Source organism: Gastrolobium bilobum, unplaced genomic scaffold (assembly GCF_033153095.1).
Source record: "Gastrolobium bilobum isolate Gb01-03AN ecotype WA unplaced genomic scaffold, APGP_CSIRO_Gbil_v1 utg34599, whole genome shotgun sequence".
Classification (NCBI taxonomy): Eukaryota; Viridiplantae; Streptophyta; class Magnoliopsida; order Fabales; family Fabaceae; genus Gastrolobium; species Gastrolobium bilobum.
Window position 1 is genome coordinate 235,121 of NW_026897329.1, and position 27,556 is coordinate 262,676.

General features: G+C 34.5%; 1 protein-coding gene across 1 annotated transcript; it reads right to left on the reverse strand.

Moving 5' to 3' along the window:
* Positions 1-2,880: 2,880 nt before the first annotated feature.
* On the reverse strand, positions 2,881-16,642 carry LOC133306033 (pullulanase 1, chloroplastic). The gene is made up of 28 exons (XM_061506303.1): positions 16,349-16,642; positions 16,113-16,254; positions 15,914-15,966; positions 15,632-15,740; positions 15,201-15,337; positions 14,885-15,084; positions 14,574-14,723; positions 13,910-13,970; positions 13,450-13,570; positions 12,730-12,820; positions 12,552-12,645; positions 12,307-12,402; positions 12,031-12,171; positions 11,593-11,643; positions 11,144-11,214; positions 10,902-10,994; positions 10,518-10,608; positions 9,810-9,881; positions 8,711-8,767; positions 7,409-7,477; positions 7,177-7,233; positions 7,020-7,094; positions 5,968-6,056; positions 5,335-5,412; positions 4,879-5,017; positions 3,872-3,981; positions 3,696-3,795; positions 2,881-3,324 (listed from the first exon to the last, which is right to left on the reverse strand). The coding sequence occupies exons 1-28, from the start codon at positions 16,574-16,576 to the stop codon at positions 3,214-3,216; spliced, it is 2,886 nt and encodes a 961-aa protein (XP_061362287.1). The 5' UTR covers positions 16,577-16,642; the 3' UTR covers positions 2,881-3,213.
* Positions 16,643-27,556: the final 10,914 nt, after the last annotated feature.

Consider the following 27,556-nt stretch of genomic DNA (forward strand, 5'->3'; position numbering starts at 1 on the left):
TATTTCGTCTTTCAAGAACTGTTTGATTTAAGGTCTGGATTATGAACAATTCCAAAATGTGATTACTTGTTTGCAAATGTTCAAAGAGGTAGCAGCAGTTTTCCCAAAATGTGATTCGTTGGTCATGTTGCTTGCTCTGTTATTATATTATTTTGTCTTTTGAGTTTCATTTGCTTTTATTGTCTGTTCTTGTTGGTTCGAATTGTAGGAAAAGATATAGAGGCATATTGCTATTATTGTCTGTTCTTGTTGGTTCAAATTGTAGGAAAAGATATAGAGACAATTTTCATGTTTGAGGTGAGAATAATGGCCTTTTTAATTTTTTCTTTTCTTTTGGCCTTTTTGCAGTAATTCATTAATAATACATGAATGCCTTGGGTATGAGGTAGAGATGATAAAAAGTCCATCATATTCTTGTGCTAACGTAACAAGAGATTAAGTGCTACTTTGTATAAATTGTTAAAAGTTCTTTTTTTTCGAGTTTTTATTTGATATTTTAAAAATTAAGAACCGTTTATGTTTGTCCTTTTGTAAACACAATTCTGATAGTAACAGGCATAGCCGAATGTGTATCGGAATAATTCTTTAGGACACGAAATGAATGTTAGGCTCTTTCACAATAGTCATTTTTAAAGTTTGAACATTTTCCAAATTCAGTAATCTAGCTTTCACAATACTAGATTACTCAGCGACTTTCACAATACTAGATTAGTCAGCGACATAGGTACCGGGATACTTTAGAAAAATATTTGGGATCCATGACATTCAGGTATATTTTATAATTCAATTTCCCCACATTTTACTTAGACTTGAAATCACTGAAGTTAAAAAATCACATACCAGTTGATTTGGTGGCCAAAACTTTAACTTTTAGTCTTATATAACAACTTTGACCATTGACCTTCAATTAAGAAAGTATTTAGATAATAGGAAGAAAAGAGATTATATAAATAACTTTAGCGTTTAATTTGTAACTATCATGACAAGAAAAAAAAAGAAAACAAAACAAAACAAACAAACGAATTATATAAATAACTTTGACGTTTATTAATTTATGCAATCTGTAAATAACTTTGACGAGGGCGGAGAGTGATCGTCGGTGCGAAAGGGCATGGACAAAGAGCGGCTCGGCTCCTGACAGGCTTCCAGCAGGGGATTACATGCATGAATGAATCGAATCGACACCCGAAAGAGAGGGATTCCAAAGGCTGTGCAGGTGCGAGACTGCACAATTTAGGATAGCTTATAATAATTAATTGGTACTACCTACACTAACAAGATGCATCTGCTTTTCGATAACCCGGTACGGAAGAACTCCACAGTTAAGCATGTTTGACTGAGATGAGTGATCTCCTGGTAAATTTTTCCAGGAAATGTGCAAGTGAGAAAAAAACACACTAAAAAAGTCTCATTAGTATTTGAGAATAATCATTGATTCTTGAAGCGGTCGGACGTTACACAATCACGTTTGCCTTATTAGCTTGATGCTGATAGTAAGTTATTCTGAGCTGTTTAGTATCGTACTGAAGTCTTAGTTCTTGTTTAATGGACGGAAATTATCGAAGCAAGGAAATTTGTTGGGAATTTCAGACCACACTTAATTTGTAATCATATATCTAATAGTTAGTCTGAGAAAAATATTATGAGTGATTGGTTATATACTTATATTCAGTGTGCCTTACTCTATGACCGTAAGAGCTTTGTTAAAAAAAAAAAAATTAATTAAAATATATCTAAAAAATTAATAAAACTATAAGAACTTAACTATAAAATATCTATAAAATAAACAAAATAAGAGGACCCATGTAGCATTTGTATGAAACATTAACATGGGCTAATCAGATGATACAATTTTTTTTTTTAAAGCCCAAAAGGTGAATGAATTTAATTCTTTTAAAAGGAACTCCTCAAAACATGTATAGTGAAGCCATTTTCAGTTGCTAATTTTAAAATATGCGCGGTTAAGTACCGCCTAATTTTTCATTCAGGAAAGTTTCTTGTCAAGTTCTTTTTTTTTTTTTTTTTTTCTTTTTCTGAATCTATCTTCTGACGTTCAAAAAGAAAAAACAACGGAAGAGGACTTTGTGAAAATTCCTGGCTATCTTAAAATATTAGTTCAAGTGAGCAGACAACTTTAACCTCACGTGACCACACGCGAATGGGAGGGAATCCAAGAAATTTAACTTTGAAAATGGTAATAGACAGAAGTATCTCTTAATTGTGAGTATAGATTGTTCAAAGAAAATGACATTTATATATCTTTTTTCAATTTTAACAAAATATGGTTACCCATTTTACAAACTAATCCCAAATAAGATTCAACCAACAAATTAAAGAAACAGACACTAGGATATGCCCCATTCCCTCCCTAGAAGACTATGATGTGGTCCCAAACAACCACTTTTAGTGAAAAATAAAATTGACGCTCAGGGACAATCAAAAACATCAAAAGGTGCTTCTTCCGTTTGGAGGAGTTGACAGGGCCCAAAACCACCCTCAAATTTCACGGCCTCAATTTCCCCAAATCTCTACCAATTACCAAACCTCACCATGACATACTTGCATTAGGCTATTATAAGATGTGATGTACAATTTTAGACAATAAAATATAAATTTATAATAGTTGATTAATACATATAAAAATGTTTCATAGTCACATCCTTTCAAGTATGGTAGTTTCTAGAGAATTAGCTTCTTTTTTTTAACAACCACATTTGCTAATCCTTTAAGATTAAACTTGAGTAAAGATATGCCGACTCAAGACTTCAATCACAATTTGCTGTAACTATTACCTTCCATGTAAGCCAATTCTATAAGTGGAAGCTTAGTTTAACTTTCACTCGCTCATTGTTCTCATTTCCTTTCACATGAAAACCTTCAACTTATATTATTTCTTACATTGAACTAATGCAACTCTAGATCCATTTTAACCACTACGGACACGAGTAATCTTATGAAAATAAACATAGCTATGAGTGAATGTGTGTGAAACCTTTTTGCAACAAATCTAGGTTAGTATTTGTTTCAAGTTCCATCTCTAACTTAGGAGGAGGAGGTGGTTTAAAAACAAAGGATCCAAACGTGTTCAGTGTGTGAAGGTCACATGAGAATCCATCCTGATGCACCAAAACTAGCATCATAATCACCAGTAGTGTATACAGAGGAAATTTTTACATTACTGGTTTAACAACCATATTTGACAGAAGCAGTGACTCACATTTTCCTTGGCTCCACAAACACAGCTGTTGTCCTTTGAGGCACAACAAAACAGCCAGAAGATGCCTCGTATGTTGAGCTCCTAACAAGGTCATCAGATGACATTACCTACAACACAGTTCAGACAATGGAATTGAACACCACATCTGAAATTATAAATGGATAAATCTAGCAAAGTAAACTAAAGAAACATGAATCAATCTCCACCAGTATATTTTCTTGTGTTGTTGAAAACTAATTCAAGTGTCCGGTTGATTGTTGAGTCAAGGTAAAATCATATTTTATCATATTGAACTAGAATAGTTTATGAATTCAAAGAAAGGCGACTTAAAACTTCTACCAAAGCCGGAAGTCTATCCAAGAATTTCTCTAACAGTGTAAATGACTGATTCACCAGCACATCAAAACATTATTTTTCCAGAACAAAGTCTAGAAATATTCCAATTTTCATCTTTTAAATTCTTCAGCTTCATTCGTACCTGTATGGGATGCAACTGGAGACTTCTTGATTGCAGGGGAGGGCAGATAAATGATACTTCTTTTGGACTCGCATTGACAACAATCACAATGAATGAATATCTGCCAATACCATTGTCAAAAAAACTAAAGGATATTCAAGTCATGAAACAAAAAATTGCCATATGTTTTAGCATACATGGGATCCAGCTGAGACAACCCAGGAAAGCCATCATGACCATCTTCAATGCTCATTACTATGACTCCAAAAACCCATGATGGTCCGGTATTGTGAAAGCGTACTCGTTGCTGCATATATGAGAGATAAAATCTTAGGTTTTGTATCTGACAAATAAAATATAACAAAAGAACTTAATGGATGTTGCTCAATTGGCAATACAAACCGAGGCTGAGTAGGTGGTGAGGAGGAAACCTTTCCCACCAAATATATTTTGGGGAGGGACGAAGAGCTTGGGATACCCGGGACCGACTCGCCTTTAGGTCGGTATACCAAAATATATATATATATATATATATATATATATATATGACAACAGATGACACATAATTTTCAGTGAATATCTGACATTGTCTGAGACAAAATGCAATCTGGTTTTACAGGAAAATTTATTAAAGGTGGAAATTACCACCGGCTTGTGCTGTCAATCACAGAAAAATCCAGAAAAACAAAAAAAAATAACAACAAATTTCCCCCACCTCACCTCATCACTATTTACTTGAAATACACTAATAACCAAGGTATGAAATTGGGAAGTGTTTAAAATTAAAAGCAGATAAAAAATTATCTTGGCCAGGACTAGATTTGAAAAAAGGATTCCCAATTCAACCTGTTCTGCCTTCACTTCTCAGAGCAAAAAGGAGCTGACAAAATAAAGTTTTTTTCTGTTTAAGATGAAAATTAAATTAGGGTAAAATAACATGACGTTTGACAAATTGCTTCAACTATACGTTCTAACAAAATTCCATATTAGCTAGTTCAAAATACATTAACTAATAAATCTAATATAATAAAGAATCAGAAATATAATGAAAATAATGATGTTTTAGCTGTTGGTTAACTAATAAATCTAATTTGATGAAAATAATTAGTCGCTGACAAAGAATATACCTTCTGTTGGTTAAGCACTTCACTATCCAGGCATTAATTGATGAATTTATATAACAATGAAATTTAAAATGTCTCACCTGTATAGCATTTGCCGTCCTCAGGCGGAAAAGTGGTGAAGAGTATCTTATGCGCAACAGGTTTAAGAAATTTTCCACAGCAGCAAGGATGTCAATCTTCTGAGGCCTGAAGGATGGGTCTGCCAGTCTTGGTTTGATTCTGAAAAGCCAAATGAGACTCAAGATCATCAAGTAGTAAAACAGATGCAACACAAGCAGTAAACTAACAATTGGATTGTTGTACATCATGATTCAATAACCCAAAGATAATTATTACTGTCATATAATGCTGGATAAGTTGTTGTTTTGGTAAGGCATACTTTTTAAATGGTGATAATGAAAACTAACAATTGGATTGTTGTACATCATGATTCAATAACCCAAAGATAATTATTACTGTCATATAATGCTGGATAAGTTGTTGTTTTGGTAAGGCATACTTTTTAAATGGTGATAATGAAATATTTAAATGCTTACAGTGGCCAGTTCTTTTCATTTTTCTCCTGTGGAGGAAGTCCAACACCCCAATTATTATAATTGTATGTAAAGTCAATCCTGAAATTGAGAGAGTAAAGCTAAGTTAGGTGCAGAAGGAAACACATTATAAGTGACACTAAATCCATTGGAAATAATGTGAAAAAAATAAAATAGATACATTAAAAATAACAGGACTGTTTGAAACACTATAAATATTAGGACATTATAATGAAGTAGATGATATACTAATTTTTGTTGGGTATCGCTCATACTTCGCATTCTAATCCTATTTATATTTTCCTTGTAAACCGAGTGACTTGTAACGAGTGGCGGTAAGGTGAATATAGTACAGACAAGCTGGACGTAGCCTAAATTGGGTGAACCAGGATAAATCTTTGTGTCTATTCTCTCTCTCTTCTCTTTTTGTTTGCGATTTGTGTGATTGTCGATTTCCAACAATTTTGGCAAAGTCAAAGCAGTAAAAAAATGCACTCCTCGTTAAACCCGATTAGCGAGTGTGGGGTAGAGGTAATTCTTGTACGCAGTCTTACCCTTACATAATTGCAAAGAGGCTGTTTCCTGGTAACAATGATAATTATTAGGTATAGCAGAAGTTGAGTGTGAAGTGAATACCTGTTGAACCAATCACCAGAATTGTATGAATCTCGATCCAGTGATTTTGAGCGGAGTGTCTCATCTCCAGAGTGAAAAAATGGTATACCCTGAGAAACGAAATTCTTTAGTACCATAATAACTCATCTGTTATAACCTATGTAATCAGATTGGCTAATAAAGTATAGGAAACAGCAAGGATCCACTCACTGGCCCTAAATCTGGTTTGGAATTGAATAAAACCAAAAAATTCAAATTCTGCTAGATCTAAAAATATTCCTGAGCTGACGTTTGTTAAAAAGATATTGAAAAATTCTACTTTGCAAAAGACAATCAGATGATTTTCATGTCTTCAGTTTCAGTTATAGAAGTAAAAGCCACCCTCCAATAATTGTGGTCTTTTTTGTTAGTCAATAGACTTGTCTACAAAAAATTCAAAAGACAATGACATCACAGAGGCACTTGTTTACTGAGACAACACCATGCTCTCATCAGTGAAAAAGGATTTAAGTAGTTAATTTATCTTATCTCCGTTGCTTATACAAAGTTTGCACCAATCTAAATCTTCACCTCTAAACCTCAGTGTCTTCATTTTTTGGATGAAATATGCAAATTTATTAGAGAGAAAAGAAGCATGTACATTAAGGGGATGTTAGATATCCTCCAGAACAAGACAAAACAGGAGAGAGAGAGAGAGAACCACAGAGGCTAAAATATACAACGAAGCTGTATAATCTCTCTTCACATGATTAATGGATATTCTCATAAAACAACAATAAGTACAGCATCAGAGAGAGATTATAAGCAACACTCCAGTAATCATATCACCCCCACCACCACTGCCTTATGTTTAAATTGAAAAAGAATTGCATTTTTGTCAGAGTAAATATTTCTGTATATTATCACGTGCTTATATTTGTGCATTCTTATACTTGATGGTCTTATCCTATCCTATCTTATCTGGTGAACTTACTGAAGCCTCCAAGATAAGAATATCAATGCATCAATATAAATTATAGTGATACAAAATCTCAAGATTTTAATATTCAATAAAATCATTTAACTTCTTTGACCTGTGATAATGCTATAACACTTGTTGCCAAATGGTTTATCCTGCATCTCTCAGCTACAGTGATATCCATTGGAGTCTGCAAGTAAGGAACAGAACTGTACCAGAGACCATGGAAAAAATTGCACGAACAAAACAGAATGTTGAGATATTTATGGTACCTTTAAGCTCACAATGTCAAACAAAGTTTCATTGTCATGCGCAGAAACATAATTGATCTGTAAAACAACTAAAGATGCAATTTAGATGATTTGTGGTCCTCTGTACCTTCCACATTGTTGAAACTTGAAAATGATGTTCAATACTGATAATTTAAAATCTTGATATTTTCTAAAAATACAAAGCATGTATAGAGGAAGTAGAACAGTCGAGGGATACATAGGTGAAGCTTACAGTCTCTATTGGGCATGAGACATATGCAACAGATGTCCCATCATGTCTTAATAAATCTGACCCTTTTACCTGAGACCATCACAATGAAGTTATTAGAATTCTCATTCACAGGTATAAATCTTTTGATGATAACATCTAGTAGAGAAAACACATTAAGTCCACCAACATGTACTCATGTATGCATAATAAAAATCCAGTCAAAGCTGCAAGCAGGTATCTACATGCTATTCCCAAAAAATACGAAAAATGGCCATAATGTCCATACTTGTATTGATCAGAGCATGAATCATGATATCTTTGGTCCTGGCCCTAACTTGCTAGCTGGGAGTTGTCCTTTAGTTCCTTGAACTTGAAGCCAGAAATATTCTGGCTCTCCAATAAACACCATCAGAATTGGAACCAATACTATCCTAGAATTAGAATTGGCCGAGACAATTCCAAATGTCGAATTAGAATTCGTATTCCTAATGACAATTCCAAGGAATCGAAGCATTGAACAGTAACTAAATAAAGCCCTTCTCAACCCTTAACCTAGACCCTAAGAGTTCTAATTCCATGAAGCAAGAATAAGCCGCACTCTTTAACCAACATGCATGGATGTAACAACTCCAGCCACCTCAGTTTGATACTTCAAGAACCATCTCTACCACCAGTACCACCACCGCCATTGCTGCCACTCTTCACCAACACCACAATCAGCACTTTGTCACCACTACCACCAATACTGCCTGTGCCATCGAAACCACTAATCTTGTTACAGCCACCATTTTCCCTGCTGACCCACCTCCACGCCTACTGTTGCCACTCTCCACCATCACAACCTCGTCACTACCACACTCCACCATGCTTCCACTCTCCAGTGTCCACCATCATCATTGTTACCACCAGGCCTACCAACTACCATTGACCCTGCCTCCAACCACCATTGCCATTGCTGACACTACCAATTTTGCCATAACAACAGATCCCACAACTACCAATCTACTTCCACAACGACCAACCATTCCCACCACAATAAAAAATAAGAAATTATTCATACATTTAAGTTATAAAATACGGAACTTTTTTATTGCAAAAAAAGAAAAGAAAACACTAGATCATACATCAAAAACAAAAAAATATAATTAACTAAGAATTTCAATATTATTTCACAATTCCTTGTGTGCAATTTAAACATTAAAATTTAAATTTTTGATCCAATTCCAAATGGAAAAACAGAGCCACAGTGATATTTGTTCAAACAGTATGCACAAAGTACATGTTTAACTTCAGTAGACAAAGCAGATGGACCAATTGGAATACCTCTTCTCCTTCAAAATTGGTTAGCACAAAATCCTGCAAGTTTGCAGCCATCGCAATCTAGAAAAATTGAAAGAACAAAAATGACTTGTATATGACAAAAAAAAGTCATATGCAACAATATTTGAATGATCTCAATACTGACAACAGAATGTATGTATCTGTATGCATATTTTTGTATTGCATTATACGGTTAAATACATATCACCAAGGGGGAGAGGGCAAAAGAGATAGTAAGAGAAACTGAGTAAATTTTTAACGATATGTGTTCAAGAGTCTTACTCCCATCAAAAGCAAAGCAAGTTACATATATGATGAAACCAAAGTTTGTGGCTGCTCAAGTTACCAACAAGCCATGTTTCAGTTGAATTTGTGTGCAAGTAATTGTATAAGTTATAATTCTTTTGAAGTTAAGCGAATGTGACACCAAAGAAAGAAACTGCACTTATCTAGTATTAAAAAATACAGTAAATGCTTTCAAATGATGCAACCCGTCAAAATTTTGTGAGCAGATTTTACTCCAAAATTTTGTATTCAGAGCATTTCCCAACCACCTCCCCTGTCTGTAATGCTAATTATTGTCATAAAGTGAGACAACTATTCTAAAGCTGAAACAGACCGAAAAAAGGATATATGTAAAGAACCAATTCAACTCAAAAGCTTAAGCTCTTGAGTGAGGCTACATTAATAGTTTTATATATCTCAACACACCCCCTCACACGAGAGTCCACTGGGCTTGAAGGTGGACAATGCACAGGCCCATCTACCTGTGTGAACAAAGAAATTCCACTTGAAAGAAAGTGGGGAGGGGGAGGCGGCGAGGATCGAACCCGGGACACGAGGCTCTGATACCATGTAAAGAACCAATTCAACCCAAAAGCTTAAGCTCTTGGGTGAGGCTACATTAATGGTTTTATATATCTCAACAATATATGTGTATCAAACTTAAAAAACCAAAATTTACATAAAATGCAACCAGGAAATCCCTAGCAAATTAGTCAGCAAGCATCGCAATATTCAATAATTCTGAAAGCATGTTCCAATATTTTTAACCTGAAAAATAAGACATCCAGATAAAGACAAAAATCCATGTCACCAAAACCTGAATGTGATCCTTTGATGCAGCAAGCATGGATTCCGCGTTAGCTTCCGTTCCATGGTCATGGCCATTAGGCTGCATAGAAGACAAATCTCAGCACCCATAAGTTCCTGAATAAAAATTGCAGGCAACATTTTTCTGTGGATGTTAATTTTCTCGCAACAAATCACATTAGAAGTCTTCTAATTGAGCCAAAGATAATTATCATGCACTGGTATATGGACAAGTCGTAGCAGGAAAGTCTGACCATAAAGTTGAAAAAATAACATATAGAAATTGAAAACAATGGCAATATTGTTAGTGGACAAATTTAAACTTACTATTTAGATTTCTAAACACTTTATATAAAACATAATGTTGTAGGAAGAAACATTAATCATTAACTTACCTAGGTTTAGATTCAACTTTGAAGACAACCTATGTAGTTTCAATTTTAACAGAGTGACTTAGGATATAACTATATATTCTTGAGAATAATTGATTTTGAATGTCCCAAAGTATAACTTCTAACATATGATATAAAATATCAAGTATGAACATTCCACAATGCGCATGTGTGTATAGCCTGACAATGAGTTCAATCAAGACAAGAAAAAGTAGGAAGGAAAAATAGAGGAAGAAAGATATCGTTACATTTACAAGATCTTAAGGTTGAAGATCAAAGATAATGCCTATAAGGTCAAAAATAGATCAAAAAAAGAAAGAAAATACCTGCAAGAGTAGACCAGTTACAAAACCTTGCTGAAGAGGGTGGCCAAATGGAGATCCACCAAGTATGGCATCTCGGATTCGATCATTAAAGCTGAATATTACATTCCAACATGACTAATCAACATAAAATATTTTGATTTAGAAGTATAGGCAATGATGACCAATTCCTAAAATTAGAATGAGACAACCATATCAAGTTAATTTACATGAATGAATATATGCAAGTTTTTTGTTTCTTTTTTCTTTTTCTTTTCTTTTCTGTTTTTTATTTATTTTATTTTTAAAAAAGCATTTCGGCCATAAGTTCTATCTTGAACATTTTGAGGGAAAAAATGGTTTTCAAAGATTATTAAGCAACATATAATGGAAATAGACAAATCCTACCTCCCAATTTGTGTTCCAGAGAGATTGAACTGAGAAGCATTTATTCCACGTCCATTTTTGGCAACTTCACCAAAGTCCCATCCTTCACCATATCTTTTTTTCAATTAAAATGAGAAGAAAGAAAATTAAAGAATATGAGGTAAAAATACAACATGCAAATGAGTAAAAATGAGGAATGAAGATAATAAAGAAATTCACCAACGTATCTAATTCAATAAAAACCAACATTGGAGAACAAGTACATGTAGATGCTTGAACCATCAACTCCATCCTTTTCTTTTGTTAAACAATGGAGAGCATCTTTTGCTTTCACCTGCATCCAAATCATGAAATCAATCTTTCTTTCGTGTATTTGCATGCCATACATTGATATATGATGTCAGATTCATCTTTCATTAACCTTTTATTTGGACACAACCCAAATCCAAAATCGTGACAACTTGATGTTATTGAAATTATATTCTGCTTGTCATCCCTATAATTTATCATTCAATTACTATTGCAGCATATAATCTGAAATTATATCTAAATTACAAGTTACCAAGCAATGACATGAGCTTCGACAATCAACAGAGTGAAACATTACAACATATTCATTAGCTTTATTTATTGTCTATCCATATCTTGCACTGATTTGCTAACATGTTTTCATAATAAGTCACATGGTAAAATGCCAAAGTGAGTTACATACCATTGTGCCCTTCATTATATGACCCATAAGGTCAAATCTGAACCCATCAATCTGAAAAAGAAAAATCATCATATGGTCTATGATAAACAATCTATGGAACTCAATTAGTATTTTTATTATTAATTTATTTTGATTGAAAAGGAAGGGAAAGTACAATTAAGGGGCGGATAAGAAATCCTTCAAAACAGGATAATCTATACAATGAAGATCAATAAAACTGTAAAGGCTGCAGGCTGCTAAATCTCTCTGCAAATCAGACATAGCAACTCCCTTCAAGCAGTCATGAGCAGAAAAATTCATTTCTAAGAAAAATTGTAGACCATATATAAAATTGACAATTCACCACAGAAATCCAATAAACAGAAAAACAGAAACAGTTTCTAAATCATACAAATCTAAGAGGTAAGAAGTGAGACCAGTGAATAATATAAAAATCACCTTGTAATTGACCGCCCAGTGTACAAGATCATCAAGGATCAAACGCTCAACCATAACATGCTCACTGGCAGTATTATTAATACAAGTACTGTGCTCAATGAAACCATCAGTATTCCTTCTTAGATAGTAACCTGGAACAATCTATAAGAGCCATTCCCTCACAATACAAAAGTAGATAGGCTTTACAAAATAATGAAGAAATACTCAATAGGACAGCTATGCATATACATATCTAAACATTACAGGTCATCCAAAGAAAACTTCATAATTAATGACCTTATCAAGGACAGAATGTTCATCAAAGGGCCCACTTCCTTGCAAATGATTGTAGACAACATCCAACACAATGCGAAGGCCAATATGGTTTAGAGCCTGCAAAATATATAAATTCCAAGAGATAGAAGAACCAAAAATTGATTTAGCTGACTATGGATGATAGAATTACTGGTCCACATCACAAAATTAAATAGAAAACTATATCCATGGATTCAACATCAGATAAGAAAACATTGAAATCAGACCTGAACCATCTTACGGAACTCAATTGTACGGTATGGACCATTTGGATTACTTGCATAACTACCTTTAGGAACGCCCCAAAGAACAGGGTTGTACCTTTTTAAGACAAAACATAAAAAAACAAATTTTCCCATAAACAAATGTCGCAATTGTCAATGAATGAGGCATTCAGAAGCTTACCCCCAGTTATATCCATCAAAATTTTGGATGGCTGTAATGAGAGCTTGTTGCTGATCTGAATCCGGAGGCAAACTTTCCAGTATTGAGGTATCTAACAGAGTGCTTGGGTCAGATAACAAACAAAAGATAAATCAAATAAATAATCATGAGCACATATTTTACCATGTATCTTGTTTAAAAGCTCCAAAACAAAAGGATCAGCAATCAAGTTTCCAAACAGACAGACAAACAAAGATTCACACACATCATGGACAAGGATAGGTGTATGTATGCATTGATGTTTGTTTATATTAAATATATATAAAACAACAGATAACAAGCTGCATGATAGAAGGATGGCATCAATATTACATGGACATTGGAAATATCTACATAGACTAAAGGTATGTAATTGAAGACAAAGTAATAAACAAAAGACAAAGTAGCATCGAGGATGGGAAACATAGCTTAATCTCAATACTAGACATTATGTGAGATTCCTTTCAATAATTTTTTAATTATATTACCACTAGTCCTAATTAGAAACGAGTTACAAGCATTAAAAGAATATATATATATATATATATTTATTTATTTTATTTTTGCAGTGTTATAAGGGTACAAGCCCAAATATGAACCACGCAAGGAGAAAATCCATGAAGTATGCACGGAAGGGAGGGGGTTTAACCGCAAAATAAGGGTTTATACAGACTTCAGAGAATAATCTGTCATAAATCTTACCTACAAATCTCCAGTTTTCCTTTTGATCATCAACCCCGGCAAACTGAAATGCTGGCAATAGATGGACATGTGTAATACCAGCATTTGATAATTTCTTTAGATGAAGTACACCTGCTGAATCCTTCAAACACATATGCTCATAGTTAATTACCAGTATATATACAAACATACATACATACATACATACATACATACATACATATACATATATATATAGGGCTTATCATTTCTGCAGCCGCCGTAGAGAGTGCTATCTACAGCTGACACAGAAAAGTGGGCCCCACAGCGTTTTAAAAAAAAAAAAAAACCAGGATCCGGTGCCGTATCCTGGCTCCCATATATATATATATAGAAGTTGGAAGCACAAATATTATCCCATATTCCATTACTATTCATAAAAGATGGAAAATCTTATTCCTATCGAACTCCATCAACAGCAATATTCAGATATTAAAATTACCAGCAACGTAAAGGCCAGATAGCCACCACGCAATTCAGGTTGCACAGAGAGGTCATTGGCACTGTATTGCAACAAGCAAAAGGTAACCAGAATTTAGAATGACAGAAAAAATATAACATAAAAGCACAAAGCAAGCAACATTTCCAAGTGATAGTTCTAAATACTAAGCACAATAGTGAACTATTTTAAAGATTATGGAAAAAGGCATTATCAGAAGTGTAGCAACAGACTAGGGAATATGAGCATAAAAATATCTGGACTTACGAGAGAAACAACAAAATTTAACATATTAAGAAGTGAGAGCAAATAAGCAACACAAGTTATTTACTTTGCCCAAAAAATTGCATACTGTGGGTCAGGGAGCTGTATCACCAGAGCTTGCCTCTTTGTTCTTTCTACCTCTCTATCCTCCCATTATTTTCTCCTCTTATTATGGAACCAAACCATAAAATCATGAGCATCCATTTCAGTATGTATGAGTATTCTAGAATGAATTTTTGGGCATTTATACTCAAAAGCATACTTATAAGTTTCAAAGAGATTTTCACATCACATAAGGAGAGGACATTATGAAAAATAATAAAACATCCCTTATTGCAGACGTTAAGAAAGAAAAGACAACATTGATCTTTGAATAAAATTAAAGACATCGTTAAATAATTACCTGAAATCCCTTATATGCATTTCATATATGCTTATATCAGAGAAGGAATGTAAAATAGGTTTCTCATTTGCCTGACTATCCCATCCATCAGGTTTTAATTCATCAGAGTCAAGATTAAGCAGAAAAGTCCGCCTGCCATCTGATGAAAGTCTGCTTAAATACAGAATCAGAAGGGGCTAAAATCAACAAAGAGTTCCGGAAATTAAAATTTATACACAATCATTTAAATATTCATTGCTAAATGGTACTCATGAATTCAAGAAATAATTACAAAAGATAATTGATGGCAAACTGACATGAACAGAGCATACCCTCTAGCGTATGGATCATTTGCATAGCATTTTTCAACCCGCAAAGTGCTAGGGTGGTAAACACATACTTCATAAACATAGTAACAGCCTTCCCAACTTTTTGGTCCTTTAGTTTTCCAAACACCATGTTCTTCCTCAAGGGGAACAATTTCCATGGGATCATCTCCTGATGGGTCCTTATAGATGTAAGCATGTACTGCCTGTTTTTAAACCCATCCCCCCCAAGAAAATGTGCAAAGATATATCTGAATATGCAGATTAGGTTGAAGAAAGCATCAAAATTAAGATTTTTTTTTTTTAATGAAAAATAATATACTTGAGCAGTAGGCGCCCATAGGTAAAGTGACACAGCTTCCTCTGAGTAAAGTGCACCAAGGGGACCATTATATGAGAAAATCTCATCTAAGACACCAGGTAACTGCAAACCAGTACAATTCCTGAATTTCTCATCAGCTGTGCAAAATGAAGAAAGGAAATACTATTAGTAGACACTTGTGACCACAAAGACACTTTTTTCTTTCCTCATTTCCACAAGAATGCTCTGAGTGCCTAAATAACCATTAAATACTCATTGGCACATGCAAAGCTCATGCTGCAAAGAGCTTTTACTTTTCAATCTAGTCCAGCATATTTTGGAAACGAACTATGCTACGCTAATAAAGGGGCTGAGCACGAAAATGTACTATTCTATGACTTGTAGATATACTTCTACATTCTATGTGCTATTGCAGAAAGAAGAGGACTTACAATCATAAACAACAACCACTGACTGGGATTTAAGAAGAGATTTAACATCCAAATTGGGTGGCAGTTTGAAAGCTCTGTAACCTCGAATATGTGGAAATTTCTCCACCACCTAACAACGCAAAGTTAGCAATAGTAATTAAATAGTCCTTATTCCACTGAATGTGAAAGCCTCCACCACCACATTGTATAAAATAATGGAATCATAAAGCAAAAAGCACTATTTAGCAGTGCTTGATATTTAGAAAAATCTTAAAGATGTTACAGACTAAAAGGGTAGATTACATTTGCAGGAAGGCCAGCCCTATCCTCTTCGAGCTTAATTTTCAAATCCTCACCTGTTAATTAGTAACACAATGAGTCAATTTCCTGTTGTAATCAATGGTAAACAAAAAAACAACAGCATTTAATTGTCCACACGCTTGACAAACAGAAGTAAACAGAAGTCAAGAACAAAGTAGAACGGTTTGTTAGGAATCTAAACCTTGAATTTTATAATTTGCAATGCTCAAAGTAGCATCTTTGCTCGCAAGTAGGTAGGAAAATCCATTTCCAACCTCCACATTCCAAGCAATAACAGATTCACTAACCCAATAAGCTCTGGAGTACAACAAGCCATTGTGAATCTGGATAATCATTTTAAAAACCAACAATTAGCAATTCCAATAAAAGTATTTCAGCAATGAACACTAAATGAACTGTGAATGCACCATTCTAAACCTGAGAAAATGAACCAGATTGCTCCACAGAAGAAGAAGAAGGGGAAGAGGAAAAAAGGGGTGGTGGGGTATGGAGGCGAAGTGGGGTTGCTTGGTAAGTAGAAGAAGGAGGGGGAAGGGGAAGGTGCAGTGAAGGACGAGGAAATGAGGAAGGAAGGAAAAGATGAAGGTTTGAAGGTGAAGAAGGGAAAGAAAGAGGAGAGGATGAAGCTGAGGCTAAGAGAAGCATTCTTCTTCTTCTTCACAGTCACACAGTTACATTGAGAGGAGAGGAGTGAACTAGATAGGTGCTTTACGGTGATTACCATTGTAGTCTGTAGACCCAATCATCATTCACAAAAAGTTAAAAGCCTTTTTGGATGTTTTCAATCGAAGTTTGTAAAGGTATTATTATAGGTGCAGGATATTCTAATAATCAATCGGGTGTTATTATCAATATTATTATCAATCATGGTTGCATTGATTATGTTGATCTAATGATTATATTTATTTATATTTTTGTATGATTATGATTCTCCATATTTATTGTGAACTTCACCTTTATATGGCTACTATGATTTCATATTAAATATGAAGAATCATAATCATACAAAGATGTAAATAAATATAACTGTTGGATCAACATAATTGATCTGACGGTAAAGTTGATTGCTAGTAACATTGATAGTAACACTAGTTGGTTTTTACAATATTCATTCCCATTATTATATTAAGGGGCTGTTTGGATTTGTTATTAAGCTAAAAGGTATTTGTAAGTATAAGTTAGGTCAAATAGATTTCGAGAAAAATTATTCTAATTAAAAGTTTCTTTTATAATAAAAAAAAATATAAGGTAAAAGATTTTAGGAGGAGCTTTTTTTAACTTCTTATTTGTTTTTTTTAATTGTGTGCTTTTTTTTAAAATAAAGAGCTATAAAAATAGTGAAAGATAATTTTCTTGAAATATGTGATTTTAAGTTAAAAATTTTATGTAATTACCAAACAGCTTTTAGATTTTTTTTTAAGTTATTTTTTTTAGCTTTAGCTCAAACTCAAATGGAGATGTTATTCTATTTCTTCTTCTTTTTTCTATCTACTTTTATTTATTATTTTTTAATATTATTATATCAGAATTTTAATAGGAGAAAGAAATGATAAAGATAGTTAAAATTCTAATCTAATATTATTTAAGAATGGTAGGTAACAAAAGAGGTAGTAGAATAATTTATCTCTATATTAAATTTCCATCAACAAATATAATTTTACTTTCATATAACAAATATACTTAATTTCATTTTATCTTTTTTAAAAGGTTACTAAATTTGTTATACCTAGAATTCGCAAAACGGGCTCAGCTCGATGGGGCGGGCTGAGTTTTACAACCTACTTTTAAAGATGGGGTGGGACAGGCTAACTTGTATTTTGGTGGGTTGATGGCAGGGAGGGACGAGCCGAGGCAGATTAATGTAAAAAAAGTTTGGGCCAGCAGGCCAACCCGCCCCTCTCACCAAATGAGATATGACGGGCTGAGTTTTTCAATCCACTTTCAAAAGCGGGGCGGGGCAGACTGATTCATTTTTTGGCAGATTCCACCCACTTTACCACCACTAGTCTATATATATATAAAGTTAACCCATTCTTTGGAAACTTTGATGATGTGTCACTCTCTCCTTCAATCTCACATTTGTGTTCACACTTCAAACCATTATGAGATATGACAGACTGAGTTTTTTAATCCACTTTCAAAAGCGAGGCGGGGCAGACTGATTCATTTTTTGACGGATTCCACCCACTTTACCACCACTAGTCTATATATATATATATATATATATATATATATATATATATATAAAGTTAACCCATTCTTTGAAAACTTTGATGATGTGTCACTCTCTCCTTCGATCTCACATTTGTGTTCACACTTCAAACCATTTAAAAACTTTCCTTCTTTAGTAAAAAAAGTAGAAATAAACAAATATAAAATAAATTCGAAATTTGGAAATATGTTAAATGGAAAATTATGTGAACAATTTTTGGTGGCAGACAACTCATTTGATATCCCACTACTTTCTACATTAGAATTTCCAAATTAATAATAACTTTCTAAAATATTTCTTTTAAATGTCGAATTTATGTTTACATTTTAATTTAGAATTTAGAATTTTAAAGGTTAGGAAAACATTTGAACAAATATTGGTGGCAGACAACTCATTTATTATCACATTACTTTCTACATGGGTAATTGTTAACCATATTAATGATGCATAAAAAAAAACAATTTTGTTAAAAAATAATCATTAAAAAAAAAAATTTGTAAAAAAATGCAAATATTTTGTGTATAAATAGGATATGTGTTATTGGATTTTTTCATTGATACAGGCACCACAACAAGGAATGCTAAAGAATAATGTTGCTGCAGCGACACTGCAACAAAGTAGGACAAAATAATGTAACAGAATTTTATCACTCATACCCCTGCTCTACGCTCCAATAAAAGAAATTCATTTATCGTTCATCTGCTCCAACATTGCAACGGCATGTACTCCTCCTCTTGCTAAATAGAATCTTTTTATAAGCATGAAACGTGTACAAAAAAAACTGAAATGATGAAAAAAAGGGTCATCTGATCATCCAACTTGTTGTAATGCTGCAACCATGTAGGTATCAGAAACAAGGAAATGGTCAAAAAGCATGCTATCACTGCAGCAACACTTAAACAAAGCAGGCACCAAAAGTTTATCATAAAACAAAAAATGCAAGCACCGCAACAAGGAATGCTAAAAAATGATGTTGTTGCTACTACGACACTGCGACAAAGTAGGACCATATAATGTAACAAAATTTTATCACTCATACCGCTGCTCCCAACTCCAATAACAAAAATTCATCTATCGTACCACCGCTCCCTGCTCTGCAACGACATGTACTCCTCATCTTGCTTAATAGAATCTTTTCTTAAGCATAAAACATGTACAAAAAAAGAAGTAAATTGAATAATTTTTAATAAAAATATGTCATTTGATCATCCAACTTGCTGTAACACTTCAACCATATAGGTATCAGAACTAGGGAGCATGGATCGAACCGAACCGAATTTTTTGAAAAACCAAACCGAATTGGTTTAAATGGTTTGGTTCGAAGATGGTTCGATTCGAAAGTGGTTCGGTTCGGTTCGGAACCGGTTCGGGACGACTCTATTTTGAAAAGAAAAAAAAAATTAAAAATTTTAAAAAATAAAGTTATAAAATCAATTTGGTTCGGTTTGAAAACGGTTCAGTTCGGTTCGGTTCAAAATGGTTCGATTCTTAAACTGGTTCTAAAAATCGGTTCGGTTCATGAACTGGTTTTTAAAAACAGATTATTTTAAAGACTGTTCAGTTCGGTTCATGGTTTGGTTCAATTTTTTGGTTATTTTGCAAACCCTTAATCAGAACAAGGAGATGTTCAAAGAGCATGATATCACTGAAATAACACTTAAACAAAGCAAGCACCAAAAAATACAGGCACCACAACAAAGAATGCTAAAAAATGATTTTGCTGCTACTGCACACTGAAACAAAGCAGGAAAAAATAACGTAATAGAATTTTATCACTCATACCCCTGCTTCCCACTCCAATTACACAAATTCATTTGTCGTACCACTACTCCTTGCTCCAACACTGCAACGACATATACTCCTCTTCTTGCTCAATATAATCTTTTTCATAAGCAGGAAACATGTACAAAAAAAGTAATTTGAAATAATTTATTATCAAAACAGCAGGTTATTTGATCACCCAACTTGCTGTAACACTACAACCATGTAGGTATCAGAACAAGGAGATGGTCAAAAGCATGCTATCACTGCAGCAACACTTAAACAAAGCAGGCACCAAAAGTTGGCTATAAAACAAAAAATGCAGGCACCATAACAAGAAATACTAAAGAATGATGCTGCTGCAGCGACACTGCATCAAAGTAGGACAAAATAATGTAACGGAATTTTATCACTCATACCCCTATTCCATGCTCCAATAACAAAAACTAAACATTGCAACGGCATTTACTCCTCCTCTTGCTAAATATAATCTTTTTATAAGCTTGAAACATGTACAAAAAAAACTGAAATGATGAATAAAAAGGTCATTTGTATCAGAATCATCAACAGCAGCTGAGCTTGATCAGAAGGAGTCTGTTAAGTTAGTTAGTTGATATGACAGTTAGTTAGTTTAGTTAGTTGATCATTTCCAACTAACTTTACACTTTCTGTTATATAGTGAATGTGTATATATAGGATGTGATGTACTCTTATTCATTTTCATCAATCATTTCTGTAAGTTCTCTCTTTTGATAATAAGAGAAACTGTTTTTCATCTTCTCTCTGATAAGATGGTATCAGATTTTCAAGATTCTTTTTTCTAAATCTTCCGCTGTTCTTCATTCTTTTTCAGTTCTTTCTCTGTTTCTTCCATGGCAAACCATGCAGACTTCCTTACTAATCCAGGAAATCCATTTTTCCTACATCCCAGTGAAAGTCCATCACAGATTCTTGTTCCTTCTTTATTGACAGGAAGCAATTATCACTCTTGGTCTCGATCAATGACAATGGCTCTTCGTTCCAAGAATAAAGTGGGTTTCATAGATGGCACCATTGCTCCTCCGACAGCTGAGGATCCTCTCTTCTTTGCTTGGGATCGATGTAACACCATTGTCCTGACATGGCTACATCGTTCCATATCAGAATTCATTGCTCAATCCATCCTTTGGGTAGATCGTGCTTCTGATGCTTGGATAGAACTTAGAAATAGGTTCTTTCAAGTTGATCTTTTTCGAATTTCTACTCTTCAAGAAGATTTTTATCATCTTCATCAAGGTGACAGTTCTGTCACAGATTATTTCACTCGCTTAAAGACGCTTTGGGATGAACTTGAGAACCTAAAGCCTCTCCCTGCTTGCACATGTGGAGCCAGAACTCAAATAAGAGCAGATAGAGATCGTGATCTTGTTATTCGTTTCTTGAAAGGGTTGAACGACCAATTTACCAATGTACGATCTCAGGTGATGTTACTTGAACCATTTCCTTCTGTTCATAAAGCTTTCTCTTTAATTCTTCAGCAAGAACGTGAATTCAGCACCACAATAGCCACAGAAATAGATTCTCGAGTTCTTTATAATACCTCGAGTCAATCCAATCGTGGTAGAGGTTCATTCCAAAGAGGACGTGGTCGCACATATGGAGGCAGAGGACAATCACATCAGATGAAAACTTGTACTTACTGTGGTAGGAATAACCATACAGTGGATACATGTTACAAACTGCATGGATACCCTCCAGGATATAGTTTCAAGAATTCTCAGGCAAATAATGCCTCTCTTGATGTTGAAACTGATCATCATGACATAGATGATCCTGCCAATCAGATTCTTAATCTGAATTCTCTTCAAGATCAATGCCAACAGATGCTTGGTCTTCTTCAACAAGCTACAAAAAGTCTGAATCCAAATACTGCATCTACAAATTTTGTTCATGCTGCTACAATTGGAAACGATGCCAATATTGGTTCTATATCTTGCAATGCAAACACCACAGGTACAACCTCTAATCGTTGGCTCCTAGATACTGGAGCTACCGATCACATCTCCTACCTTCGTTCCAGTTTTCAAACCATTCGTAAGATTGTTCCACTCTTTATTTCTTTGCCAAATGGCTCCTCTGTTATTGCAAGATTTTCTGGAAATATACATATAACACCCAATCTGATTTTAGTGGATGTTTTATATGTGCCAGAATTCCAAGTTAACCTCATTTCTGTTACCAAGTTACTCAAAACCATACCTTGTATTCTAACTTTCCAAAATTCTTCTTGTATCATTACACAGATACCTTCGAATGTGAAGATTGGTACAGCTAAGCAGCAAGGGGGTCTTTTCATTCTTGATCACCAAGACCATAAACCAACTTCATTTCAAGACAAGTCAAACAGCACTACTGCAAATAATGTCTCTAGTCACAATTCCAATTCTTCTTTATTGTGGCATTTACGTTTAGGTCATATTTCATCTACTTGTTTGAAAAGTATAGCAATAAACTTTCCCTTTATACCTTCATCTCATCCAATACCTTGTGATACTTGTCATTATGCTAGACAACGAAAATTACCATTTCCAATCAGTGAACATAAATCTAAAGCCATTTTTGAATTACTTCATACTGATATTTGGGGGCCATATTCAATGAATTCTATTCATGGTCATCGATACTTCCTCACCTTGGTAGATGACTTATCTCGATTTACATGGATCATTTTAATGAAACATAAACATGAAACAAGAAAACACATCCAAAACTTTGTAAATTTCATTGAAAATCAGTTCCACACTTCACTCAAAACCATTAGATCTGATAATGGCATTGAGTTTCACATGTCAGATTTCTTTTCCCTTAAAGGAATTGTCCATCAAACCACATGTGTTGAAACTCCTCAACAAAATGGAGTTGTGGAACGCAAACATCAACACATCCTTAACACGTCTAGAGCTCTTCTATTTCAATCAAATCTTCCATCCAATTTATGGTCATATGCAATCACGCATGCAGTGCACATCATTAATAGATTACCCACATTAACTCTAAACCACAAATGTCCATTTGAAATACTACATGGCCAACCACCTACTTTACTACATTTGAAACCTTTTGGATGCTTATCATATGCATCTACCATTACTGCACATCGCAGAAAATTTGACTCTAGAGCAAGAAAAGCTATTTTCTTAGGATATAAAGAAGGGACGAAGGGATACATCCTTTTTTATCTCAATCACAAAGAAATCTTTATATCTCGAAATGTCAACTTTTATGAACTTGTGTTTCCATATACTCAACAAGCTAGCCCACCTGAATCTCTCATACCAAATCATTCATCCATCAATCATCAGAATCCTCTTCTATTTGAAGATTTATTACCTTTTCAAACACTTCAATCTCAACAACTACCAGAAAATATCACTAATACACAAACAAGTCATAACCTTCGCAGGTCAGTCAGAATTCGTAACCCACCACCTTACTTACAAGACTTCCATACCAATGGCTCATCTGCTGCTTCAGCTGTAACATCTCACACTGACAAAGGTAATCCCAAATACCCTCTCCATTCTGTTTTATCTTATAAATCTTGTTCTTCTCCATATGCCCAATTTTGCTGCAATGTCATTACCAATATAGAACCAAAGACCTATACACAGGCTGCTAAGTCCCCTCGGTGGCAACAGGCCATGAAATCTGAACTAGATGCTCTTGAATTGAACCATACTTGGTCAATTGTTGATTTACCAAATGGAAAGCAACCCATTGGAAGCAAATGGGTATACAAAATAAAATACCATTCGGATGGAACCATAGAAAGATACAAGGCTAGACTTGTAGCCAAAGGTTTTACCCAACTTGAAGGGGTTGATTATTTTGATACCTTTAGTCCAGTTGCTAAACTAACAACAATTCGAGTTTTATTATCTCTTGCAGCTTCCCATGATTGGTTTCTTGAGCAATTGGATGTTAATAATGCCTTTCTACATGGTGACTTGAATGAAGAGGTTTACATGCAATTACCACCAGGGATGAATAGCTCTAATTCCAATCAAGTTTGTAGATTACAGAAAAGCTTGTATGGCCTGAAACAAGCAAGCAGGCAATGGAATGCAAAGCTGTCATCATCTCTCATTTCACTTGGTTATACACAATCAGCAGCTGATCACTCTTTGTTCATTCTTAAAAATGCATCTTCATTCACTGCCTTGTTAGTGTATGTTGATGACATTGTGTTAACTGGAAACAACAATGCTGAAATACAGAGAGTCAAAGCTCATCTTGATCAGCAATTTCGAATCAAGGACCTGGGTTCTTTGAGATATTTCTTAGGTCTTGAAATATCACGATCCAAAGCTGGAATTATTTTAAACCAGAGAAAGTATGCTCTTGAGATTCTTTCTGATACTGGTCAACTTGCATCCAAACCAGCAACATCACCAATGGATCCTAACACCAAACTGAGCTTTGATCAAGGCACTCCATTACCTGATCCTTTTTCTTATCGTAGACTCATTGGCAGACTACTTTACTTGACTACCACACGACCTGATCTTTCTTTTTCAGTCCAACAATTGAGTCAGTATGTTTCTAAACCAACTGACTTGCATTACACAGCAGCTTTGCGCATTGTTCGATATCTGAAGAAATCACCAGCAGCTGGTCTTTTCTTTTCATCAGAATCATCAACCCAGCTGAGTGGTTTTGCTGATTCAGATTGGGCATGCTGCCCAGACACCAGAAAGTCAGTGACAGGTTATTGTGTATTCCTAGGTTCTTCTCTGGTTTCATGGAAATCGAAGAAGCAAACAACTGTTTCAAGATCTTCAACCGAAGCTGAGTATCGAGCATTAGCTGCTCTCTCATGTGAAATTCAATGGTTGAATTATCTACTCAAAGATCTTCACATCCCTCAATCCAAGGCAGCCTCTGTATATTGTGACAATGCTTCAGCTATCTACTTAGCTCACAATCCTTCTTTCCATGAAAGAACAAAACATATAGAAATAGACTGCCATGTAACAAGGGAACGTATACAGTCTGGATTGATTCATCTCTTACCAGTTTCATCTGATAATCAACTAGCTGACTTCTTTACTAAGGCCTTACATGTGAACATGTTCAATACTTTTCTCTCCAAGCTTGGCCTTATGGACATCCATCGTCCAGCTTGTGGGGGGGTATCAGAATCATCAACAGCAGCTGAGCTTGATCAGAAGGAGTCTGTTAAGTTAGTTAGTTGATATGACAGTTAGTTAGTTTAGTTAGTTGATCATTTCCAACTAACTTTACACTTTCTGTTATATAGTGAATGTGTATATATAGGATGTGATGTACTCTTATTCATTTTCATCAATCATTTCTGTAAGTTCTCTCTTTTGATAATAAGAGAAACTGTTTTTCATCTTCTCTCTGATAAGAATTTGACCATCCAACTTGTTGTAACACTACAACCATGTAGGTATCAAAACAATAAAATAGTCAAAAAGCATGCTATCACTGCAGCAACACTTAAACAAAGTAGGCACCAAAAGTTTATCATAAAACTGCAGGCACCACAACAAGGAATGCTATAAAATGATGTTGTTGCTACTGCGACACTGCAACAAAGCAGGACCATATAATGTAACAGAATTTTATCACTCATACCCCTGCTCCCTACTCTAATAACAAAAATTCATCTATCATATCTCCGCTGCCTGCTCCAACACTGCAACGACATGTACTCCTCCTCTTGCTTAATAGAATCTTTTTCCTAAGCATAAAACATGTACAAAAAAAAGAAGTAAATTGAATAATTTTTTAATAAAAATATGTTATTTGATCTTCCAACTTGCTGTAACACTTCAACCATATAGGTATCAGAACAAAGAGATGCTCAAAAAGCATAATATCACTAAAATAACACTTAAACAAAGCAGGCACCAAAAAATGCATGCTCCACAATAAGGAATGCTAAAAAATGATGTTGCTGCTGCTACGACACTACAACAAAGCAGGACAAAATAACGTAATAGAATTTTATCACTCATACCCCTGCTCCGCAGTCCAATAACAGAAATTCATCTGTTGTACCATTGCTCCTTACTTCAACACTGCAACGACATGTACTCCTCCTCTTGCTCAATATAATATTTTTCATAAGAAAAAAATATGTACAAAAAAAAAGTAAAATGAATTATTTTTAAACAATAAAATAGGTCATTTGTTCATCCAACTTGCTGTAACACTGCAGCCATATAGGTATCAGAACAAGGATATGGTCAAAAAGCCTGATATCACTACAATAACACTTAAGCAAAGCAGGCCATAAAAGTTTACCTTAGAACAAAAAATGCAGGCACCACAACAAGGAATGCGAAAAAATGATGTTGTTGTTGCTGCTGCGACACTGCAACAAAGCAGGACAAAATAACATAATAGAATTTTATCACTCGTACCCTTGCTCCCCACTCCAATAACAGAAATTCATTTATCGTACCACGACTCCCTGTTCCAACACTGCAACGACATATACTCCTCCTATTGCTCAATATAATCTTTTTCATAAGAAAGAAACATAAACAAAAAAAGAAGTAAATTGAACAATTTTTTAATAAAAATATGTCATGTGATCATCCAACTTGCTGTAACACTTCAACCATATAGGTATCAGAACAAGGAGATGTTCAAAAATCATGATATCACTAAAATAACACTTAAACAAAGCAGGCACCAAAAAGTGCAACCTCCACAACAAGGAATGCTAAAAAATGATGTTGTTGCTGCTGCGACACTACAACAAACAGGACAAAATAACGTAATAGAATTTTATCACTCATACCCCTACTCCGCAGTCCAATAACAGAAATTCATCTATTGTACCATTGCTCCCTACTTCAACACTGCAACGACATGTACTCCTCCTCTTGCTCAATGTAATATTTTTCATAAGAAAGAAACATGTAAAAAAAAGTAAATTGAACAATTTTTAAACAATAAAATAGGTCATTTGATCATCCAACTTGCTGTAACACTGCAACCATATAGGTATCAGAACAATGAGATGGTCAAAAAACCCGATATCACTACAATAACACTTAAGAAAAGCAGACCATAAAAGTTTACCATAAAACAAAAATTGCAGGCACCACAACAAGGAATGTTAAAAAATGATGTTGCTGCTGCTGCGACACTGCAACAAAGTAGGACAAAATAACGTAATAGAATTTTATCACTCATATCCCGGCTCCCCACTCCAATAACATAAATTCATCTATCGTACCACTGTTCCCTACTCCAACACTGCAATGACATGTACTCCTCCTCTTGCTCAATATAATCTTTTTCATATGAAAGAAACATGTACAAACAAAGAAGTAAATTGAATAATTTTTAAACAAAAAATAGGCCATTTTATCATTCAACTTGCTGTAACACTGCAACCATATAGGTATCAGAACAAGAAGATGGTCAAAAAGCCTGATATCACTACAATAACACTTAAGCAAAGCAGGCCATAAAAGTTTACCATAAAACAAGAAATGCAGACACCTCAGCAAGGAATGCTAAAAAATGATGTTGTTGCTGCTGCGACACTGCAACAAAGGAGGACAAAATAACATAATAGAATTTTATCACTTATACCCCTGCTCCCCACTCCAATAACAGAAATTCATTTA

Bases quoted from the DNA above. Each gene is read 5' to 3' on its own strand.
- LOC133306033 (XM_061506303.1), bottom strand. From the start codon at position 16,576: ATGCTTCTCTTAGCCTCAGCTTCATCCTCTCCTCTTTCTTTCCCTTCT. The intron at 12,172-12,306 runs GTCATTAATTAT...TGGCTCTTATAG, and splicing joins AACATTCTGTCCTTGATAAG to ATTGTTCCAGGTTACTATCT. The intron at 3,796-3,871 runs GTATGCTAAAAC...TGGTATTGGCAG, and splicing joins TTGTCTCAGCTGGATCCCAT to ATATTCATTCATTGTGATTG.